A 21,753-nucleotide genomic window follows, 5' to 3' on the forward strand; every position below is an offset into this window, starting at 1 on the left:
ACAACTAAATTATAGAAAAACTATCACTGAAAACCACTTAAAGACTAGCTGAACAGAATTCCTATAACTAAGAGTGAAAAGGAGAAACCATGTCTAGACTGGTAGAAGGGGTGGAGATTAAGAACTGGGAGGAATATCTCAGCTTTGGAAGTCCCCACTGAGCAGTGAGGGGTCTCAGCCCCACACTGGACTTCCCAGCCCAGGGAACCAGTGCCAGCAAGAGAAGTCCCCATAACATTTGCCTGTCTGGCTGTCAAACCAGTGGGGATTGTGTCCAAGAAAGACAAAGGGCTATGGGAGACCAAGATGCTCCCTCTTAAAGGGCTGGCCCACGAAATCGTCACTCATAAACTTACTCTAAGCATCAGCACAGAGGCAGCAGCTCAAAACTGCCAGGGACACATCTAGAGGAACTAAATAACCTTTCTATAAGCTTAAAATAATTGCCAAATAAAAGATTTTTTCAAAGTTGCCATGCAAAATTTTAATAATCAAGAGTTGCAAATTACATTTCAAGGACTTAGATTATAGAGTTCTGAATATTTATCCATGTAAGAGATGGCATAGGTTTACTAGCAATCTTATGAAGCTTTTCCTTGATCCCTACTATAATCACACTAAATACACCCTCAGAGCATTTTCATTCTTCTCAAGCTTTGGTAAAAAGAAAAAGAATGAAACAGAGAGGCAAACAGGAGGAGAGAGAGAGAAAAAAAAAAAAGAAAAAGCAAACTATAATTTTAAACAAATCTAATAAAACTAGGCTTCTAAAAAGTTCTAAAATAAAATTCTCTGTTAAGAAAAATAAATCTTCACAAATTAGATGAGAAATAAGTTTTCAAATGATATAATTAGCTCTACTGAATGCTTAAAGGACTCTGACCTGGAATAGACATGTCCAATTCTAACACAGCTGTTAAACTGAATAAATTCTAATGCTAAACTAGAGAAGCAAATCATTTCAAAGAAATGTCATTCAAGTTGTGCATGTATTGAGGGTGGAGACAAGAAATATGCATATGCAATGATTACAGTACAAGAATTTCACTAAACCCGTGAAAAATAGCTAAAGTAGACAAATTGTAAGGCAATGGTACAATGCAATATTATTAATGCTTTAAAAATTCCTTACAGAAAAACTTCCAAATGTGAAGACCTGTCCATCCATTAAAAGTACTGCCGTATGGTTGCTGCCTGCAGTAACTTGTGTGCTAGGGCCTGGCAATGCTTGCACAAGAGTGGGACATCCCCTAGGTTAAAAAAAAATATATTAAGTCAATATCTTATGAGACTCAACTGAAATAAAAAAATAAGCAATGCAATAAGGAGAAGAGATAATAAGGCACTAATAAGAATATTCAGTAAAAACTTATTTAAGTGCTATATGTCTGTCTACATAAGTGCTCAGTATTCAAAGATGAGAAAGACAATCACTGACTTTAAGGAGATTATTAAAAATATTTCCTAAATTCATTAAATTAACTATAGGCACAATTTTTAATTTTTCTGACAGACTGGTGCTACCACTGTTGTCAAAAAAAAAATTCTTTTACAGTGAATGGCATGTTAGCGATATTTATAAATATTTGTTGGATGAAATAATCATAAAATAATTTAACAGAATTTCAATCCAAGAACTATAAGAAACAAGTGATTTTATGTCCTCTTTTCTACTTTTTCTCACTGGGCTAATAATTTAAGATTTTAACATAGTAGTTAGTGAATCAGAATACTGTAACATGGCAAGTTAGCAGTGGCTAAAAGCTTACGCTTAGAGCTAGACCGCCGGAGTTTGAAACCTGGCTCCACCAAATAATGCCAACATGACCATGACTGAACAAGTTACTCATTCTCTTCACACTTGATTTTTCACTAATGTAATAGGGAAGATAATAATAAACATTATATAACCCACAGGGTTCTTATGAACAGTAAGGAAGTTCACATGTATTAAGTGCTCTGATCAATGTCTGGCACACAGTAAAATGTTACCACTTAATAAATGGTAATGATTATGATAAATAGCATTCTTGTATCCATTCTTGCATCACTTTATTTACCATTTATTAACAATTCTTAGTAATCATCTGTAATTAGAATAATTGTCACTCTAGAAATAGTCCACATACAATAAAAGAGCTCTGATTTTGAGACAATGTTATTATGATACTTTAAATTTTTTAAAATTACATAAAAATTTTAAAATAATTTTTTAGACTGCAATGAAAATGAATTGAAAGAGGCAAGACTAGAAGCTGGAAGCCTAGTTAAAATAAGTTCACAATAAGATGAAGGCACAAACTAGAAACAGTGGATTGAAAGGAATAAGTGAACTTCAGAGCTACGTAACGAACAGAACTAAGTAGGCTTGGCAAATGATTGATACGGGGTGAGGAAGATTTGTTTTGCTTATGCAACAAGGCACATGGTAGTAACATTCTTAAGCTATGAGAATCAATGAAGATCATTAAAGAGAGACAAGCAGAAATTCTGGTATTCATTCTGAGTCTCTTCTAACACTTTTGGAACGGAGAGAAAGAAAAGCTCATAGCAATATAGGACATACCAAAGAGGAAGAACAAACTCTGGGAAATGTGGTACGAAGAGAGTCACTGGAAGAGAAGGCTACCTGCCAAAGGCTCTGGTGAGACATACAAGTGATTGCTCGGTATTTTAGGAAGAAGAAAGTCTTTTTGTTAAGAGTGAGCACAACACTGCAGATGAGAAGTTAATAGTGGGGTCAAAGACTATGCAAAATCTCTTCAAGTGTCTCAGCAGGAAAGAGAAAAAAAAAAACCCAACCCAACAGCTAAAGGGAAAATGAAGCTGAAAGAAAGGCTTAAAGTCCTTTAAGACATTTAAAAGAATGAGTAAAAATAAAGAGGCCAAAGATATAGGTCAGAGAGGAGCAAGAAACAGAACTTGATCCCTAAGGAAAAGGTAGATAGGCTTCATAACATAGACAAGAACAAGTATCTCTTTCAATGTTACATAAAAAAGGTGCTAAGTAGTAGTATGGGTGTAGGTACGTTTGTAGAGTTGGCGGGCTAAAGAATTTCCCATCTAATAGGTTTTATTTTTGTTCTGATAGAGATCATGTGCAAGAATTTGAAAATTACAGAAAAGGTATGATAGTGAATGGAATAAATAAAATACTGAGATCAGAAGTTTTTAAACCTGATCCAAAGGGCTTCTGTGAAGTCTTTAAATGAGCTTCAGATCTGTGAACTCCCTCAATTTGTAAGTCAGTTTTTACGTATATATTCTTGTATCTTTTTATTTTTCATCAAATTCTCAAAAGGTCACCCTAACTGGTTTGGCTCAGTGGGCTGGGTGTCGTCCCTCAAAGCAAAAGGTCGCCAGTTCAAATCCTAGTCAGGGCACATGCCTGGCTTGAGGGTTTGGACTCCGGTAGGTGTGCATACAGGAAGTAACTGATCGATGTTTCTCTCCCTCTCCTTCACCCTCCCTTCCCCCTTCTCTAAAAATAAATAAATAAAATCTTTTAAAAAATTCTCAAAAGGTCTTAAACCAAATAGTTCAAAACTACAAAATAGGAGGATTACTGCCCATTATAGTGGAAATGGTTGAATCTGGAAACCTTATAACAATCTGTACATGTGTGGTGATTTATTATTTTCATTAAGCCTAAGTTAGACATTGGAAATATAGACAGACTGATTCATGCTTTAAGTTTTACCATGCCTGAGCATCAAGACCAAGAGGGTGAGAAAACTGAGGGTACTGGTAAGAGTATAGGTGAAGAGAATAAATAACAATCTGTGACTTGGGTAGGAAATACAATGAAAAGGGTGAAAGAGTAAAAAAATGGAGGGCTATGGGGAATTAAGTCCTGATAATGTCAATGGCCAAATAAAGTAAATTAAAGCTAAGTAACAGAAGAAGGAACTGGCCTCAGATTATGGGTTGTGTATACTTAAGAATTCAGAGTTGGAGGTGTGCTAGATCCAAGATGGGCTCTGGGAATAGCTACCATGAATATGGAAATAAAGTTTACTAGATATAAGGGTGTATGGGGCCACTCACACAGATGTTGAAGTCACTCACAAGTGTGACAAGATTCAGACCGAAAACACTATGAGTTAGATAAATTTTCTTTTTAAAAAATATTTTATTTATTTATTTATAGAGAGAGGGGAAAGGAGGAGAAAAAGAGGGAGAGAAACATCAATGTGCGAGAGAAACATCGATCAGTTGGCCTCTTGCATGCCGGCAACTGAGGACCTGGCCCACAACCCTGGCATGTGGCCTGACTGGGAATCGAACTGTCAACCTTTCAGTCTACAGGCTCATGTTCAATCCACTGAGCCACACGAGCTAGTGGGAGATAATAAATTTTCAATGAATGAAAGGCAGTGACTCAAGGATAGGTAATATAAGGGAAATAGAGGAGAATGGCCATACCTCAAAAGAGCAGTAGTAGATTTTATTTTAAATATTTAATTTCATTCTGGGATGGCTAAGGACCGCAGTGCACAGTAAAGTGGTTCTCAACTCTGAGATACGGGAGTTTTGGCAAACAAACAAAAACCCCTTCAAAAGGCTGTATGGTACATTAATGTCCTCAGAGAAATGTGCAGTTCAATTCAAACAAAGAATTACAAGAAAAGTTCCTGTAACTGTTTACTTGCTTGAAGTCTACAAAGCAATTCCATATAAAATACATCATTGATTGCTAAATTAACTCTATGGGTAGATCTGAAGAACTTAAAGGATTTTCCCAAGACTGGGTGGCAGGTCTTCTAATACATAGTCTTTGAACTCTTTCCATGATATCAGGGAGCACATCCATGAAATTATTTGGAAAACGCAGGAAAAACAGAAAAGGAAAATTATGTGTGCAAGTGTGTGTGCAGGCGCATGCCAGGCACTTTACATATACCATGTTGATTCTTCAGCAATCTTTACTTAAACTAAAGCTCACTAAGTTATACTCATATAGTTGGTAGGATGTGAAGCAAAGACCTGAACCTTGTCCGAATTGTTCCAAACACTATGACGGTACCGAATATTAACACAGAAGGAGGAGAGTTTAGCAAGAAAAAGATGAAACCAGCAACATTATAAAAGCTAGCAAGATTCTATTGGAAAAGTAGAGTAAAAGCATCCAAAACAATGTAATCTTTCTCCCCATGACCAGGTTTAAGTTCACTGAAAATGGTCAAAGAATTTGGAATTTAGAAATTTAGGAGCACACTGGACAAAAGAAACAAACAAACAAAAAAGGCTGGTAGACTCACGTCATGAGAGAATACATAAATGCCCTCGTACGCTTCTGACATTGACTTTAGCACTTACTATGGGGTAGGCCCTGTGCTAAGTAAATAACATGCATCATCTCACTGAATTTGCACAACAACCATCTGAGGAAAATATACTTACTCCCATTTAATAGAGGAAGAAACGAAGACACAGGAAGCTAAGTAACTTGGCCAAGGTCATACCAGGTACCAAGTGTTAGAATCAGGACCCAGACTAGAGACTGAACTCAGTCATTTTGGCTCCCTTTACATCATGCCCACCACAACATTTATGTTACATTAATCACACACTATCAACGTGTGCTATACAATAAATTCCACTTAAAAGCACTTGATTACTAGAAACTTAAAAAAAAGACCTGCCAACTGTACACTTATTTAAACTGTCTGTAAATGTTCTGCTCTGTGGTAGTTAATATTTGTGCTATGGGGGCTTTCTTCCCCAAGACTGCTCCTCCATGTAAGTGGTGAATTCCTTCCTGAATTAATCACACAGCTCTTGCCTCCACCTTCCAAGTCCAACAGATCCGGACAAACAGGGTAGCCAGAATGCTTACAGCAGGAACGGTTGGGACTAGCTTTTGCTTAACCCACCAGGCATAGTGTTGTGGGCATTACTGCACGGGGCCATCCAGTTTAGCTCCCCCACACCACGTGAACTCAGCCTTACAGTCACAACTCCACCAATGGGACCAGGAGTGGAAATTTACGTATTGGAAAGGACCAACTTTGAACTGTTGATGCAAATCCCACCCCAATATTTTAACAAACCCTAATATTTTATTTTCAACATTAAGCCCTGTCATGTTTCATGAAAATGACCAATTCAAGCTATTGAACATACTGAGAAGATTGTTATGATACTGTCACCTGAACAAGTCACTGTACATCAAGGAATGGAGTTCACTGGTATAATCAGGACCATGAGGCAATGGTAACCGCTGGACTTTGCAAGCTGACATGAGCACCCTCCCTTTCAACAGCCATTACACCTCAATGTGGCATGGCAGGGTCTTGTGCTTATGCTGTTCATTCTTCATATTTCAGTTCCTGAGGGCTGTGATTTGATTACAGTCATGATCTTCCCAATTTCCCTTCCCTGCAGTCAAGACCACAAAATGTGACTATTCGCCAGTTTTCTGTGGAACGACATCCAAGTACAGTCTGATCTGTGAAGTGACCTCCTTCTTGCCCATGGCTGATGCGCCACCGCGTCTACCTGCACTGCTTTCCCAGTTTATATAATGACTCACAAAAAATCACCAACTAAATAATGATAGCACTAACGATGATGATGGTCACAATAGTAAACCCTCTTCTTCTGTGCCATGAATCTCCAATGAGAAGCCGAATAAATTGCCAAATTATCCACACAAATTAGAAGCCCTGACTCAATCTGTACTTATCAATGAGGCCATTCAACTGTGCAACAAAATACCTGTTGCCTCTAGCACCTGTGATAGTAATTGCTCAATCCTGTAAGCCATTCATATCCTGTCATATCCAATGTCCAATATCCAAATGTCATATCCAGTGACATTTGATAGAGTAATGTTGCCAAGACCTTTTGCTCTTTATATAAGCACAGTATTTGTCATTAAGATTGTGATAGAGTTCAAACCTTTTGACAATAGTGTCAAATATACATTGTCTTAAGTGAGTTCAACTCAATTATACCTCAGTCATCTCTTCTCATTAGCAACAACATTCAAAGTAATTGAGTATATTACATTTCGTCCCGATTTCTTGTGCATTGCTACTGGATATTACCCTGCCCTCTAGGGATACAGAGTAGTTCTCAATCCTGGATGAGCAGTAGAATCTGGACAGTTTTTGTAAATAAATACAGGTGCTGGCATCCTATCCAGGACTGCCACTGCTGCCTCCAATACCACCCCTCACCCTCAACACACACCTCTGAGAAATTCTAGATGTGGAATCCACACATGGTATTTTTGAAGTTCCCCAAGTAAGTCCAGTGTGCAACCAGGGTTAAGAATAGCTGATCTTTGCTATGTAAGTAGCATAATTCCATCCCTGCTACAGTAATACAGTGGTTTAGAACAAAGTGAACATATTGGATTTTATTTAATTAATGTGAATAAGAAACCATATAGGTCCAGTTGATTCGGCAGGTATCTTATGACTACAAGGAACAATAAAGCAGAGTGGAAAGACCAAAAAGGAAGAAATTCTTGTGGCAAACTGAACTGATGAGTTAAGTCTGGCTTGAAGCTTCCCTACATACCTTCAGACTTAATAAAATAAGCCTGGTTTCAAAGTGGATCACTCATATCTTCAAGACAATCTGCAGCAGGGAGAGCAGCTGACTGAGCCTCAGATGCTCTGCCTTTGGTATCCATGAGGCCATTCTTTCCCTGGGATACCAACAGCCTGTGACTGAGCACCGTGAAGGTATTAATAACTGGCCCATGCTGCCTAGTCTGGGATTCTTCAAAAGGCAGCACTGGCCTGAGGACATCCTACTGGCCTGGCTGAAACTCTCTCAGAACTCCATAGTAATCTAGATTCTTCCTACTCCAAGCTTCTTCCTTTTTTCTTTTCATGGGGGTCAGACCTACATTATATCTGGAGGTTTTCCTTGCCTTCTCCTTGCCTATTCCTGCTCTCTTCACTTTTACTGTATTTTGCTGTGTATAATGCTCACTTTTTTTGCCTAAATTTTTGAGAGAATAATAAGGATGTGAATTATACATGGGTAATATTAATGCCATATCTATATAAATGTTTTTAATTATTTTATTTATGCTTATGTGTTAAAATGTAACTAAAAAACAGTGGGACAAAGCTACCACTTATGATCATCTTTACAAAATAACGTTCCTTAAAGAAAAAATTCCAAGAGGAGTTCTTGTCGACAAGCATGAAAAAGGATGGGTGAATGAAGAAGGTATGGAAATCTGGTTTAACAAAGTCTGGTCATGAAGGCCTGGAGGATTATTTAAAAAACCAGCTTTGCTAGTTTCTGATCACTTCAAAGTCCATGTTATGCAAAGCACAAAAGCAATCTCAGCAGACTTGAAAACCCAATTTGCTGTGTGATACCTGGTGAGCTAACAAAAAACACTCTCACTATATTAAGCAGGATATAGATTCAACTGCTGTAAGGAAACTCAAAGTAACAAGGACTTAAATAAGACAGAAATTTATTTCTCTCTCAGGTAAGTATCCAACTTCAAGAAGCTGCGGTGGCAGCTCCATGGTGTCGGAGACCCAGATTACTTCTATTATGTGGTTCTGCCATTCTCAATACATAGTTTCCAACCTAGGATCACTATGATCACTTCTCCAGTTCCTGCCACAGTGTGGGTTCTGGGCAGCAAGCTGGGAGGGGCGCAGGTGAAATAAAGGGTAGTCCCTTCCTTTCAACAGCATGATTCCAAAGTGGCATATATCTCTTTAGTTTACACAGCCTTACCTTGAGGCAATGGAGGTGGGAAAACAAGTCTAGCTGCCTGGTCAGGTCACTAACTAAAACTTTATAATCAAATGAAGAGAACAGATGGAAATTAGGACATGTCAAGTAGTCTCCAACACAATTAGTTCTCCACTGTTCTGGATAAGTCAAAACAGTTTCTCTGAGAGACCATTATGTTCTGTTTAAAAATTATTCAAAAGTTTCAATAACTTCTTTTTAATTTTGGACCAAAATTTCCAAACACACAACAAGTAACATAAATGAATCCACTACTGATTTTTTAAAATGCAATTTGAGGATGTCCATTGTCTTTTCTATTGCTATGAGCAACCGTTAAAAAGGTAATTATTTTAAGAATATACTAGGTCCCTGGCAGGTGTGGCTCAGTAGATTGAGTGATAGCCTATGAACCAAAAGGTCACCAGTTCGATTCCCGGTCAGGGCACACGCCTAGGTTGCAGGCCAGGTCCCTGGTTGGGGCTGTGCAAGAAGCAACTCATCAATGTTTCTGACATAGATGTTTCTTTCTCCCTCCCTCCCCCTCTCTCTAAAATAAATAAAATTTAAAAAAAAAAATTTAAAAAAAGAACATTGTAGGATTTTTGTGATAATCATAATCACTCATATTTTAAATGTATAAAATATAAATAAGCTTTTCTACTGAACCTACAAATGTATTCCCACAAAGGCACTCAACCATAAAATCAAGAACCACCTATAATTTACAGGCGCACTCTGTAAAATAGGGGTATAAATACTATTTCTAGTATAGAAATATTTATTTAGAAAAAAAAAAGAAAAGGAAAAAGAAAGAAAAAGAAAAAAAGAAACCCAATGTCTTCAAATAGTAAGTCAGAGTACCTGGAATTGACATCTCCATGTCCTAGCTGCCCATGCTGCCCATAGCCAAACGTATAGACATCTCCATTCTCCATTAAAACCACTGAAGCCAAAATAAAGTGCTTTATTATTTCATTATATCCATTTTATATTTCTATCACACTATAGTATGAACAGTATAATTTTCACTATTTAAAATTTATAGAGCCATTAAAATAGGTAATTGAAGCACACATTTATACTTAATGAAAAATATAATTTTAGTTCTTTAGCACATTTCTATAGGTTATAAAAATGCATAATGTTTCTCATAATACATACTTTAAAATTTTTTACAAGTGCCATTTAATAAAATTAAAACATTGGTTTGGACCGACTGTAAATTTTTTTAACGATAACTACATATAAAGTATTGTTTTCTCCTATCTAGGATAATTATATAGGTAGCAGATAGATTTAAGCTATGTGCAATTATGTACAACATTAATAAAATATCAGAGCTTTTAATATCTGTCAATACTTATCAAGTAAGGAAATATATTCATCATCAAAAATTTTTAACAGATTTATTTTTATAAAGGTTGAATAGTACAACCTAAGTTACAGAGCCTAAATGCAATAATTTACCAAGAATTTAAATATTTTTTACATTTAAAAAATAAAGAAATATGTTGATGCATATGTCTACCTGAACAGTAACAAAATAGGGGACTAGATTATAAAAATCACAGAATTCTAGAGTCCAAAAAAATTTCAGAAAATATTCATCTTCAGGAACTTTCTAAATAAAATTATAAATCCAACAGAAGACAGCCTAGAAGTCAGATCTCTAGACAAGTAAATACCTATTCCATCATGCCACAGGTTTTTTAAAGAAACTCTGTAATAAATACAAAGCTTTTTTTATATTTGAGAGGTATTGCCACACTGTAGCTTCTAACACACAGCAGACTACCTTTGTCTATGCTATACAAATAACTGATTTAGCACAACTGTAAAAATGCAGTTACACCCTAGAGTTCCGCCGCTACCTGAATGGTGAAATCCACAGCTGACTTGCACTGCCCGGAGCTCACAGTCAAACCGCACAGAGCCTGGAGGGTATGTTGTAATTTTGCTTGCATCCTTCTCTCCCCGTTCTCCACTTCCATCTGCAAGTGTTATAATACGTAATTATGCCATTATTCATCTTCAAAATACAATTGTAAATCTTTACTATGGAAGAACAAGAGAAAAATGTTAAAAGGAACAAGCAGGAAGAATCTGCAACTGTTAGAAGTGATAGATCAAGAGTCTACCTGCAAAGAAGCAATTTTGAAAAGATATAGTACTATACACTTGTTTGCAAATATTGCTAAATCAATAAAAACAGAGATCTAGTAATGAATAAAACCTATTAATCTAATCAGTTATGTAATATAAATGGGTCATTAAGTTATATAAATAATTCTAAAAGTAATAATTTATATGGGAAAATTTAGTTTGCACAAAAAATAACTGCATGCAAAGTCATTTAACAATTATTTTATACTTAGTGATATTGTTAGTACTAATCATCAAAAAAAATTCCTAGTTGACTTACAAATGACTTAGATTTCCCAAACAATCTCAGTAAGGCTACACTGGCCATCAGTATTGCTAAATTCAAAGTTTTAAAAATTTATAAACACTAAATAGCTTTATCCAACATATGGTAATTCAATGGCTTACTCTCATCCATCTTTCCTGGCTCACTTTCCCCTCAGCCACTCTCCTTTGTGGTCCATCTTCTGGCCCCCAACCACTAACTGCTTTCAACCAAACCTTTCTCTTTCATTCTCTTTTTCCTCCTCCCTTCTTATAACTTCCTCCTAGGTATGCCTTAAGCCTTCCCTGGTTTCTGCATCAGACTAAATATCCTGCCTGGCATTCTAACCATAAAATTAAAAAACACACTCCAGAACATAAAAACGTTAATTTGGAATGTGTAAGTAAGGGAGTCAACTTATTTTTCCTCATGTAAAACTACGTATCACTAAAATATGACCTCTATGTATCATCAAGATTCAAATTACTTGCGCATGGAATAAATGTCAATATAGAAGAAATGTCAACAGGTCAACTAGTCTAAGCCACTCTCTTCTGGCATAGCATCTCTAAACAAGTGTGTATAATATGCAGATACAAATGTGGATCTACAGACACACATTTTTAATTCTGTATTTTCATTGCTCATTTGCGAATGCTAAACAGAGTAACATCGAATCATTTCATATTCACATTATTCTTTCTGTTTTTATCTAATATTTCTAACCCTTAATAATACTCAGGTAAGACAACACTGGCCTAAATTATGCCTTTCTATAACAAAGTGCCTATCATTTTAAAAAGCTTTAAACTTGTTATACCACTAGGACAGTAAAACCTCACTAATTCGGAATAGCATAGAATGGGTTGGCCTATATGACTTACTGAAAAGGTCTCAATCATAGGACATTTAAGTAAAAATTCAGTTTTATTACCTTCAAGCAGTACAGATTACAGATTAAACTAAATGCTACAATAAATAAAATGTGGCTACCTACATTATAATTCAAAATAGGCCTATATTACATAAAAATGTACCATAAACATAAAAGTCCTTTAACATACAAGAATTAATTGCTTGACCCAGAGGTTGAAGGCACGTTGAAGAAATCCTTCATTTCTTGAGCCTTTGAAAAGCTAGTGATTTTAGACAGGTTTCCCCTTATAAGAATGACCCTGAAAATTCAGAGGAAGAAATTACTTTGAATTTTTAATTCAAAAAGATCACAAATACTGCATCTGAAATATCATAAATTCTGAATTAGTGAGAGGTTTTACTATGTATGATAGGATAAAGAATATGATTCCACTTTTGCTAAATTATCTAATGTGGGTTTGCCAAGAATGGATGGGCTACAAAAAGTAATTACAACACTTAGTTTCACTCCATCCGAAACAAAATATACTCTTATTCAAAGACTCCTCAACTTGGAAAGACAATGGAATGGTTAAACATCAACAAGGGCCTATACAAAAAGAAATAAGTAGCTTCCAAAGACTATTTAAATAAGATGAAAGATGTAGAAATTTCACAGCTTTATCTCCATTGGTAAAAACATCTAATTATTAAAACCAAATTTGATTTAACATAAACACAAATTGTATTCAAATTTTGCCAAACCTGAGTAAATTCAACCTTACAAGTATCATTCCACTTTAGGTAAATGTGTTGATGCCTACTTATAATCTTTTACCTCTGAATTTAATATTTGCCCTCTCTTTGTGTCAGAGATTAAACATAGATACAAATCCCACAATAGAGACATAGCATCAGGGAAGGAGAAAAAAAATAATAAAGCCCAGTAATTTACTGATTAAAACCATAGTGATCAAAAGAATTGCAGCTAGTATTTAAAGGTTAAAGGTTAAAAATAATACTAAAAACATTTTGTTCAAGTTAATTTAAACAAACCAGTATCTATATAAAATAATTCTCAATTCTTACAGATGATGAAAATATTGCTAATATAAATTTAAAAATAGGGAAGAGATTTTTTTATGATTATCAGCAGCAGTGGCAGTATTTAAAAAAAAAAAACAACCTGTATCTGTATTTGATGTCAGTTAAAAAATCAAATACAATTCTAATGACTTAGAAATTTATAAAAGTTTATCAAAGAAAATCAGTACCCATTAAGTAGCCAAAAATTTAGTGTAAATTCCAAGAGAAACTCAAGAAGATTAATTCTGGTCAAGGTCACTATTCAGTAAAGTGTTGATAAGCAGCAATAAAATTAATCTCACATTTGCAGGAAAACTAGTTGGTCTGAATATTCTTATAAGCAGCCATTCAGGTGTGAATATATCTATATTTTCTCTAATATAAGTATGTTCATACATATATAATGTGATATTGAAACTATAATAAAATTTTGGCAGATATGTACCAAAATTTTATGTGTGTATATGTATATATATATTATTTATGCATATTTGTGTGCACACAGGGAAGACAATTCAGTATCTAATAGACTCTAACTTAATTTTTCTGTTTTTTTAACTTAATTTTTCTTTAAATCTACATTTTTGAGTAACCTTATGGTCATGTATATCACAAAATATATCACAGAACACAGTGAGTACTTTGAGCAAAACCACCAACGTAAAAAGGCAAAGTAGTAGGTACTTTGGTAAACACTTGACTATCTGCTAACACTGTGAAAATGTAAGTAACACAATGGGATAAGTGTTTTTGGGCATAAACGCCTAAGAGACTTGGATTGGATTCCCGATTCCACTATTTGTGAGTCGTATGACATCTGGACTTTGTAAGTCTTAGCTTTCCCATCTATTAAGTAGCAATAATAGTACATTACCTCACAAGGCTCTTACGAAGATTAAGTAATATAAGAAAAGTGCTCAATCAGTATTCACAATTGTTAGTTTCTTTAATCAATACTATTGATTAAATACAGATTAATCAATAATAATCTGATGGCACAGGTAGTGTTATTGCATTTTGCAGTTGGAAAAACCAAGGCTTAGAGAAATTAAATAACCAGTCCAAAATAATAAATGGTAGAGCAGTTTTGGGGTTTGATCAAAAATAAGGCTCATGTATTTTACCACCACCAAATGGCTGAAATTGTAAAACTAATTACATATTTAATGTCTTAAATTTTGTACCTTTAGAATTCTAAAAAAGAATTCAATTCAAGGAATTAAAGTATTCATGATTTCTATTTGTAAAAATATATATATGTATTTGTATATGCCATGTCTATATATTAATTTGATCTTCATATCAACATAATCAGTCAAAAATTAGAATTCTTATTTTTAAAATAAGAAAACTAATTTATGAATGGCCACAAGGTTCTAGTAAATGACAAATTTATGATTAAAAATGAGGCCTAATTCCAAAGGCAAAAACATTTACATTATACAACACCATTTCCAAACAAAAACCATGTAAAATACACACAGATGTTTATCAGTGTGTCTCTCAATTTTCACATCATTCACTTCAAGACAGAGATTTCAAAGACTACCTCCAGAACAATTCAAAATTTCCTAACTAGGAATACTATATTAAAATCTATTTTCTGTGTAAGGCACTGTGTGAACAGCTAAAACAAATATTAACCCAGATATCTGTTTGACATATAGTCTATGGTTACATTTTAAAAATAAGTTACTACTGCATATGTTTATATGGATTATATGTTATACTTATTGATTCAGCCTTAAATACTCTATCATTTTCTCTAGTCAAAAATTTGCCTGGATAGGATGGATTCATGACCTCTCCTGAATTCTCTCCAATCAGCCAGAAGTTCTCCAACTTTCCATCTTAGAACTCACTCCTGTTAACAATAAATCCACTGTCATACTCTCCACACACCCCCACAAAAAAAGAAAAAAATCAACCTAGAAAATTCTAACTATTATCATCCTACAATTAATACCACCAACATAACTTAACATAAGACAGAATATAGCAATTAACATAGTGAATTCCTAACTGGAAGACCAACAGGGTAAGAAAAGAGAGAGAAAATATATGAAGAAAAAGTATGTATTAAAAGACTGACAATATGTAGCAAGAGTAAAAAGCAGTGAATGGTGAGATGACTGAATGACAGGGACAGTGAGAGCGATGAGGGCAAGGGAGAGAGAATCTGTGGGTATACAGGACTTAGTGAGTGGAAAGTTAATACTTTTTATATAAAATAGGACACTGTTACTTATATTTTAAATTTAAATTTTGGTGGTAAAGAGATGAAATTGTCACTCAAAACTGTAAAATCTGATATTTAAAAATATGGCCCTAAACTGTAATACTATAAAAAAAAGTCCTTCCAAAAAGGACGCTACAAAAAAACAAAAATCTTGTTATAAAATAACCCTGTGGCAGAAGAGATAGAAGTAAGGCTAGCTATTGTTGAGTAATTTCTGTAGCTAATCAATGTGACATTACAAAAAGTCTGTTTTAAATTTATACCTTTAGTCTCCATTTGCATTTCATTTTAAATTTTTGGAAAAAATTAAGATGTTTGTCTACAAGATACTAACATAGAGTTGAAAAAGTTTTAAACTATTTCATGTAATGTAAATATTTAATATCAGGTAAAATATTGGAAAAAAACTTCACTTTTATATAATTGTGGGGAAAATGACACTAAGAATATCTGTTCTAATAGGGGCATAGTTGAAAATATGAGATGAGAGAGTCTAATAATAACTAAAATAACTTTATACAGCATACCCAAAATATCATTTGTTACATTAAATATTTATGGTATTGTTAAAGCATTCATAAATAAAGCAATCATAAATTTTCCTATGGTTAATCACATTAGATTTAAAATACTTGGAATTTTTAATTCTACAGAATATATCTTAAGTAATGCTCTACTTGTGCTTATACTAAAAATGGATTTTGCTTTGTTTGCATTTTTGCTTTGAGTAATGTATTGATAAAGTGAGAAACAAATAAGAATAAAATTGATTACCATATATATGTGAAAGTTTAAAAATAAAATTAGTTTTTAACAGTTTTACAGCAAAAAAAATAAGGCACAAAACAAATTAACTTGACTACTGAAATGGGTGATTTTAAAACTTTCTATTCTATTTGGCAGTATTTATCTTAGGCATTTAAGAAAATAGCAATGGTAAATTGCACTAATCAAAGAACCCCTTGTTCACATGCTAGGATTCAAGAAAGAATTTACACATAAATTTATAAATTCTCTGAATTAAATTCTTTCCTGATCTTAGTTGATCCATAATCTGTGGTTTAAAAGTAAACAAGCTTGCTTTAGGCATATTTTTAATTAACATATAACTCTGATACCTCAAAGAACTATTCATGAGCAGATTCCTTATCACCATAGACTTTTTAGACCTCTGTCATTTTCTCAGGACTAGAGTGTGGAGTAGGTCTACACAACCCAGGGATTGCTTACACCTAATCACTATTCAACCCTCAAAAATCAAATAATTCATGTGTGTTATGTAAATAAACTTTAATATTAAAACAATGGAAAAATGTAAACAATTCATCATTACATTATACACTGAACTGAGTACTTTCATTAATTCTAAAGCAAATAAACAGCATTTAAAAATTTTAAAAGCATAAAATGCCAGGCAGTCATCTAAGAACAGATAACAAAGGATAAAAATAGAAAGCAATAATTACTTTTTCCACCTTCTCTTAACTGTATAAAATCGGAAAAGAAATGGAAAAGAAAAAGATACATTGTAAAATGTCTTAATCAAAGTTAACCCAAAAAAGGAAGATTGATAGTCATCAACAAACAGTACAACTTTCAGCATGTTCTTTCTCCTCAGGCTAATGATAATGACAGAAGCAAAGTAGAAGAATTAGGTTTGTGCATTTTCCCAAAGACAAAATTCGAATGAATGGAAGAAATCGGGAAAGTTCCCACCTAGTTGATAAGGAAGACCAAATACCTTTGTGCTTGTCCCGTTTATGCTTTAGCTGTGCTGGATGGGATCTGAGTCTGGCTAGAGCCTGCTCTCGGTGGTTCATAAAAATAGGACCAGCAAATAGAAGGGGGCCTGAGGAGAAACATTTTGTATGTGCATAGAAAAGCTCAAAAAATGAGAATACTACAATGAACAAAAATAATTCAAACTAAAAAGCATGGAAATTAATTCTTTACTGCTTTGGACATTATACTTTTCTCCCAATTCCCCCACATTAACCTCCACCACCCCCAACCATAACCTATTCACCATTCCACACACAAGTTTTAATATCTTAAATATCTTAATAGTTTATATAGTATAAATTCTATCTTTTATACTTATAAAATGATCAAGTAACTACTAATAGTCTCAAGTAAATAATTAGAAAATTCAATTAGAATAATTTTATCTTACAACTATTTTAAACATCATATATATTCAAACTTAGTAAACTACATGTTCATTAAAAACAAATATCTTTCCTATTAAAATACGAAAACCAACTAATGTTTTAAATTCATGATTAAATTTAAACAAGGTCTTCAAGATTTAATATCCATACCAGTCTTGCAACAAAACCAAGATAAACATTATTGATATTTAACTACATCTGTCGTATAAGTACAAAAACAAGATGGCCAAAAACAAAACAAAACCCCCCAAATTACTGATACAATACAAAGGTATATGTATATACATAAAATCACTGCTTTACAAAGAAAGAATTGTATAAGTACTTAATTTTCTAAAAAATGTTCAATCTAATATTTATGTATAATTTCTGCCACCACAGACACAGTATCAGAAACAAGAATAAACTGAACTTCATATTAATGCTGAAGAGGGCACTCTAAACCCAAAGCATTTATGGAATATTAACTCTCTCTCATAAAATCATTTCTTTCTGAAATCATACATACACAAATACATATTCACATAGATGACAGATATTTCCACTTTTTAGTATTCAAGGAAAAAACAGCCAAACTAATTTTAATAAAATGTAAAAACTGTTTTTCCCTATCATAATCTTGAAAAGAATGGAAACTTAAAATTATAGCTTCAACTACAGCTTCCTTAAGTTTTAGCAAAATGCCTGCAAATTTCAAAACAATCTAAACTTGACAGTTAAGAAGTATTTGAAAAAAAAATTGACAGTATATAAGCACTAAACATTTTAAATTCAAGCAAGTTTCTTCATAATTCCCTACAGGGCTTCAGCTATAATTAATTTTTCTAACAATGAACAAAATAAAACTATTGCTGTGTTATAAAAATTGACAAATGTGAAATTAAACACAAAAATACCCTACATTAAGTATTTAAAAATGGGTAGAAAAAATACACTTTATTATGTCTCTAGATATAGATAAAAATACAAGCAGCTCCACATCTATAAAAACCAAGAATAACATACTGCAATTACTACAGATAGAAATATGCTAACTTAATGCTAGAATTAAATATAAGGTGGGGCAAAAGTAGTGCTGAGTACACAAAACAGTGTTAAGTACATAAAACAGTTTGTTCTTGTATTATATTTTTTATTGTATTATTTTCCATATGAACAACTGTAAACCTACTTTTGCTCCACACTGTATTATTTCCCATTAATATACTATCAATTATTTTTAAGCTAAGGTTATATAAACTGAGCTTTTTACAAAATGTAATAAATGGGATATATTTCAAATCTGAATAAAATATTATTTCTTCAAAATGCATTATTTTTCAATTGATAAATATTGAGTAAATATTTGAGTATATATTGAGATTTATATTTAATATAATGACTAAAGCAGATTTATATTTAATATAAATCACTCTAAAAATGACACCTTCTAACTATACAGAAGTATTATAAATATTAAAATAATATTTAGTTATATTACCATTAATATTACCAATAATATTAAGTTATATTACCATTTCCTGATTTCTATGGTCTGCTTGGGATATTATTTCTTCCCATAAAAATATTACACCCATAATATTCATAGTTATTTAGCTTTTACTAAATTCAATCTTGTTAGTCTTCTGATGTATAAATCTAGGAGGCTCACAGGCAATTACACATAGAAAGTGTACCATCAGAGTTCAATTTAAATCACCAGTTATAACACTAGGCTATCAGATTTTAAAAACTCTTTTATCCCATGGACTAAAATAATTTTTCTTACATAGTTTAGTCTTTCATATATTCACCAAACATTTTTTATCACCTTTAATGTAATAAAACACGAGGTGTCACGGATATAATGACAAAGACACAGATCTTACTGGAATTCAGTCCACTAGGGAAGATAAAAATAAAACCAAAGAATTGCAATATGTTGTGATAAATTTTATAAAGGAAATCTGTACATATTATATCCTGAAGATGAAAAGTGATCAAACAAAGTTGGATGAATCAGAGAGGTTTTAAAGGATGACAAAGGCTTGCCAAGAGAGAAGAAAGGAAAGAGGAAACTCCAGGTCAAAGGAATAGGATTTATAAAAGTATGAAGATATTAACAATATTGTCTACTCATTAAAAACAGATAGGTGAGCTTTTTCAGCTGGAACTGCCATCCTCTCCGGTTAATTCGCCAAAATGACTAACACAAAGGGAAAGAGGAGGGACACCTACCATATATTCTCTAAGCCTTTTAGAAAACATAGAGTTGCTCCTTTGGCCACGTACATGGGAATCTACAAGAAAGGCGGTATTACAGACATCAAGGGAATGGGCACTGTTCAAAAAGGAATGCCCCACAAATGTCCCCATGGCAAAACTGGAAGAGTCTACAATGTCATCCAGCATGCAGTGGGCACTGTGCACAAAACAAAGGCAAGATTCTTGCCAAGAGAATTAATGCACATATTGAGCATATTAAGCACTCTAAGAGTCAAGATAGTTTTCTGAAATGTGTGAAGGAAAATAATTGGAAAAAGAAGGAAGACAAAGAAAAAGGCACCTGGGTTCAACTGAGGCATCAGCCAGCTCCACCCAGGGATGCACACTTTGTGAGAACCAATGGAAAAGGGCCTGGGCTGCTGGAACCTATTCCCTATGAAGTTGTGATATGATAAAGTGTAAAAATATTAAAAGACACTCTACTGATAAAACACACACACACACACACACAGCTGATATGAATGGAGTATAGGGTTATGAAGCCAAAAGTGGTGGGAAATGAATTTAAAGATGTATACAAAAAACAAATAATTGAAATCTTTCTGTTTTATTATTATTGTTCAGTTATGGTTGTCCCACATATTTCCCTGTTGCTCTCCTCTGACCCCTGCCTCACTCCCACAGTCAATCCCCACCCCGTTGTCTGTGCCTATGAGTCAAGAAGAAGCAGAGAGCCTGAAGAGACCAATAACAGCTAGTGAAAATGAAGCAGTAATCAAAAAACTCCCAGCATGCAAAAGCCTTGGACTAGATGGCTTTACAGGAGAATTTTACCAAACATTTAGGGAAGAGCTAACCCTGATCCTTCTCAAACTATTCAAAAAAATCCAAGAGGGAAGACCTCTAAACTCTTTTTATGAGGCTAGTATTATCCTAATTCCAAAACCAGGTAAAGACACAACAAAGAAAGAAAACTACAGGCTAATATCACTAATGAACATAAATGCTGAAATCCTCAACAAAATACTGACAAACTGGATCCAGCAGTATATTAAAAAGATCACACACCATGATCAAGTGGGATTCATCCCAGGGATGCAAGGATGGTATAATATATGCAAATCAATAAATATAATACATCACATAAACAAAATGAAAGACAAAAATTGCATGATCATAGCAATAGATGCTGAAAAAGCATTTGATAAAGTACAGCACCCAGTTATGATAAAAACACTCAGCAAAGTGGGAGTACACGGAGCATTCCTCAACATATATAAAGGCCACATATGAGAAACCTACAGCCAACAACATATTCAATGGGAAAAAACTAAAAGCTTTTCCCCTAAGATCAGGAACAGGACAAGCATGTCCACTTTCACCACTTTTATTCAACATAGTACTGGAAGTTCTAGCCACAGAGATCAGACAAGAAAAAGAAATAAAAGGCATCCAAATTGGAAAGAAGTAAACTGTCATTGTTTGCAGATGACATGAGAGTGTACATAGAAAATCCAATAGACTCCACCAAAAAATTACTTGATCTAACAAACAAATCTGGCAAAATAGCAGGATACAAAGTTAACATTCAGAAATTGAAGGCATTTTTGTACACTAACAAAGAAATATCAGAAACAGAAATTAGGAAAAAATCCCCATTTGCTATAGCAACAAGAAAAATAAAATACAAGGAGGTAAAAGACCTATACAAAGAAAACTATAGAACACTGAAGAAAGAAATTAAGGAAGACACATGACTGGAAGCACACACCATGTTCATGGATTGGATTGGAAGAATTAATATCATTAAAATGTCCATACTACCCAAAGCAATCTATAGATTCAACACAATCCCTCTTATAATACCAATGACATATTTTACCAATGTAGAACAAATATTTCAAAAATTTATATGGAACCATAAATGACCCCAAAGAGCCTCAACAATTTTGAGAAAGAAGAACAAAGTAGGAGGGATCACAATACTTGACGTCAAACTATAATACAAGGCCACTATAATCAAAACAGTCTGGTACTGGCATAAGAACAGACACATAGACCAATGGAAC

At 33.8% G+C, this 21,753-nt stretch overlaps 1 protein-coding gene and 1 pseudogene across 14 annotated transcripts in view; one reads left to right on the forward strand and one right to left on the reverse strand.

Moving 5' to 3' along the window:
- MYCBP2 (MYC binding protein 2) overlaps positions 1–21,753 on the reverse strand; it is a 262,323-nt gene that overhangs the window by 151,023 nt on the left and 89,547 nt on the right. For 13 of the 14 annotated variants that reach the window (XM_045201639.3, XM_024568966.4, XM_045201697.3 and 10 more), the window contains exons 18-21: positions 17,050–17,157; positions 10,593–10,712; positions 9,583–9,664; positions 1,133–1,250 (exon numbers count right to left, since the gene is read on the reverse strand). In XM_045201639.3, coding sequence (XP_045057574.2) covers positions 1,133–1,250; positions 9,583–9,664; positions 10,593–10,712; positions 17,050–17,157 — 428 coding nt within the window. The remainder of the gene's footprint in view (positions 1–1,132; positions 1,251–9,582; positions 9,665–10,592; positions 10,713–17,049; positions 17,158–21,753) is intronic. The other variant, XM_045201677.3, reaches the window with a different exon arrangement.
- On the forward strand, positions 19,632–20,314 carry LOC112313441 (large ribosomal subunit protein eL21-like; annotated as a pseudogene).

Source organism: Desmodus rotundus, chromosome 13 (assembly GCF_022682495.2).
Source record: "Desmodus rotundus isolate HL8 chromosome 13, HLdesRot8A.1, whole genome shotgun sequence".
Lineage (NCBI taxonomy): Eukaryota > Metazoa > Chordata > Mammalia > Chiroptera > Phyllostomidae > Desmodus > Desmodus rotundus.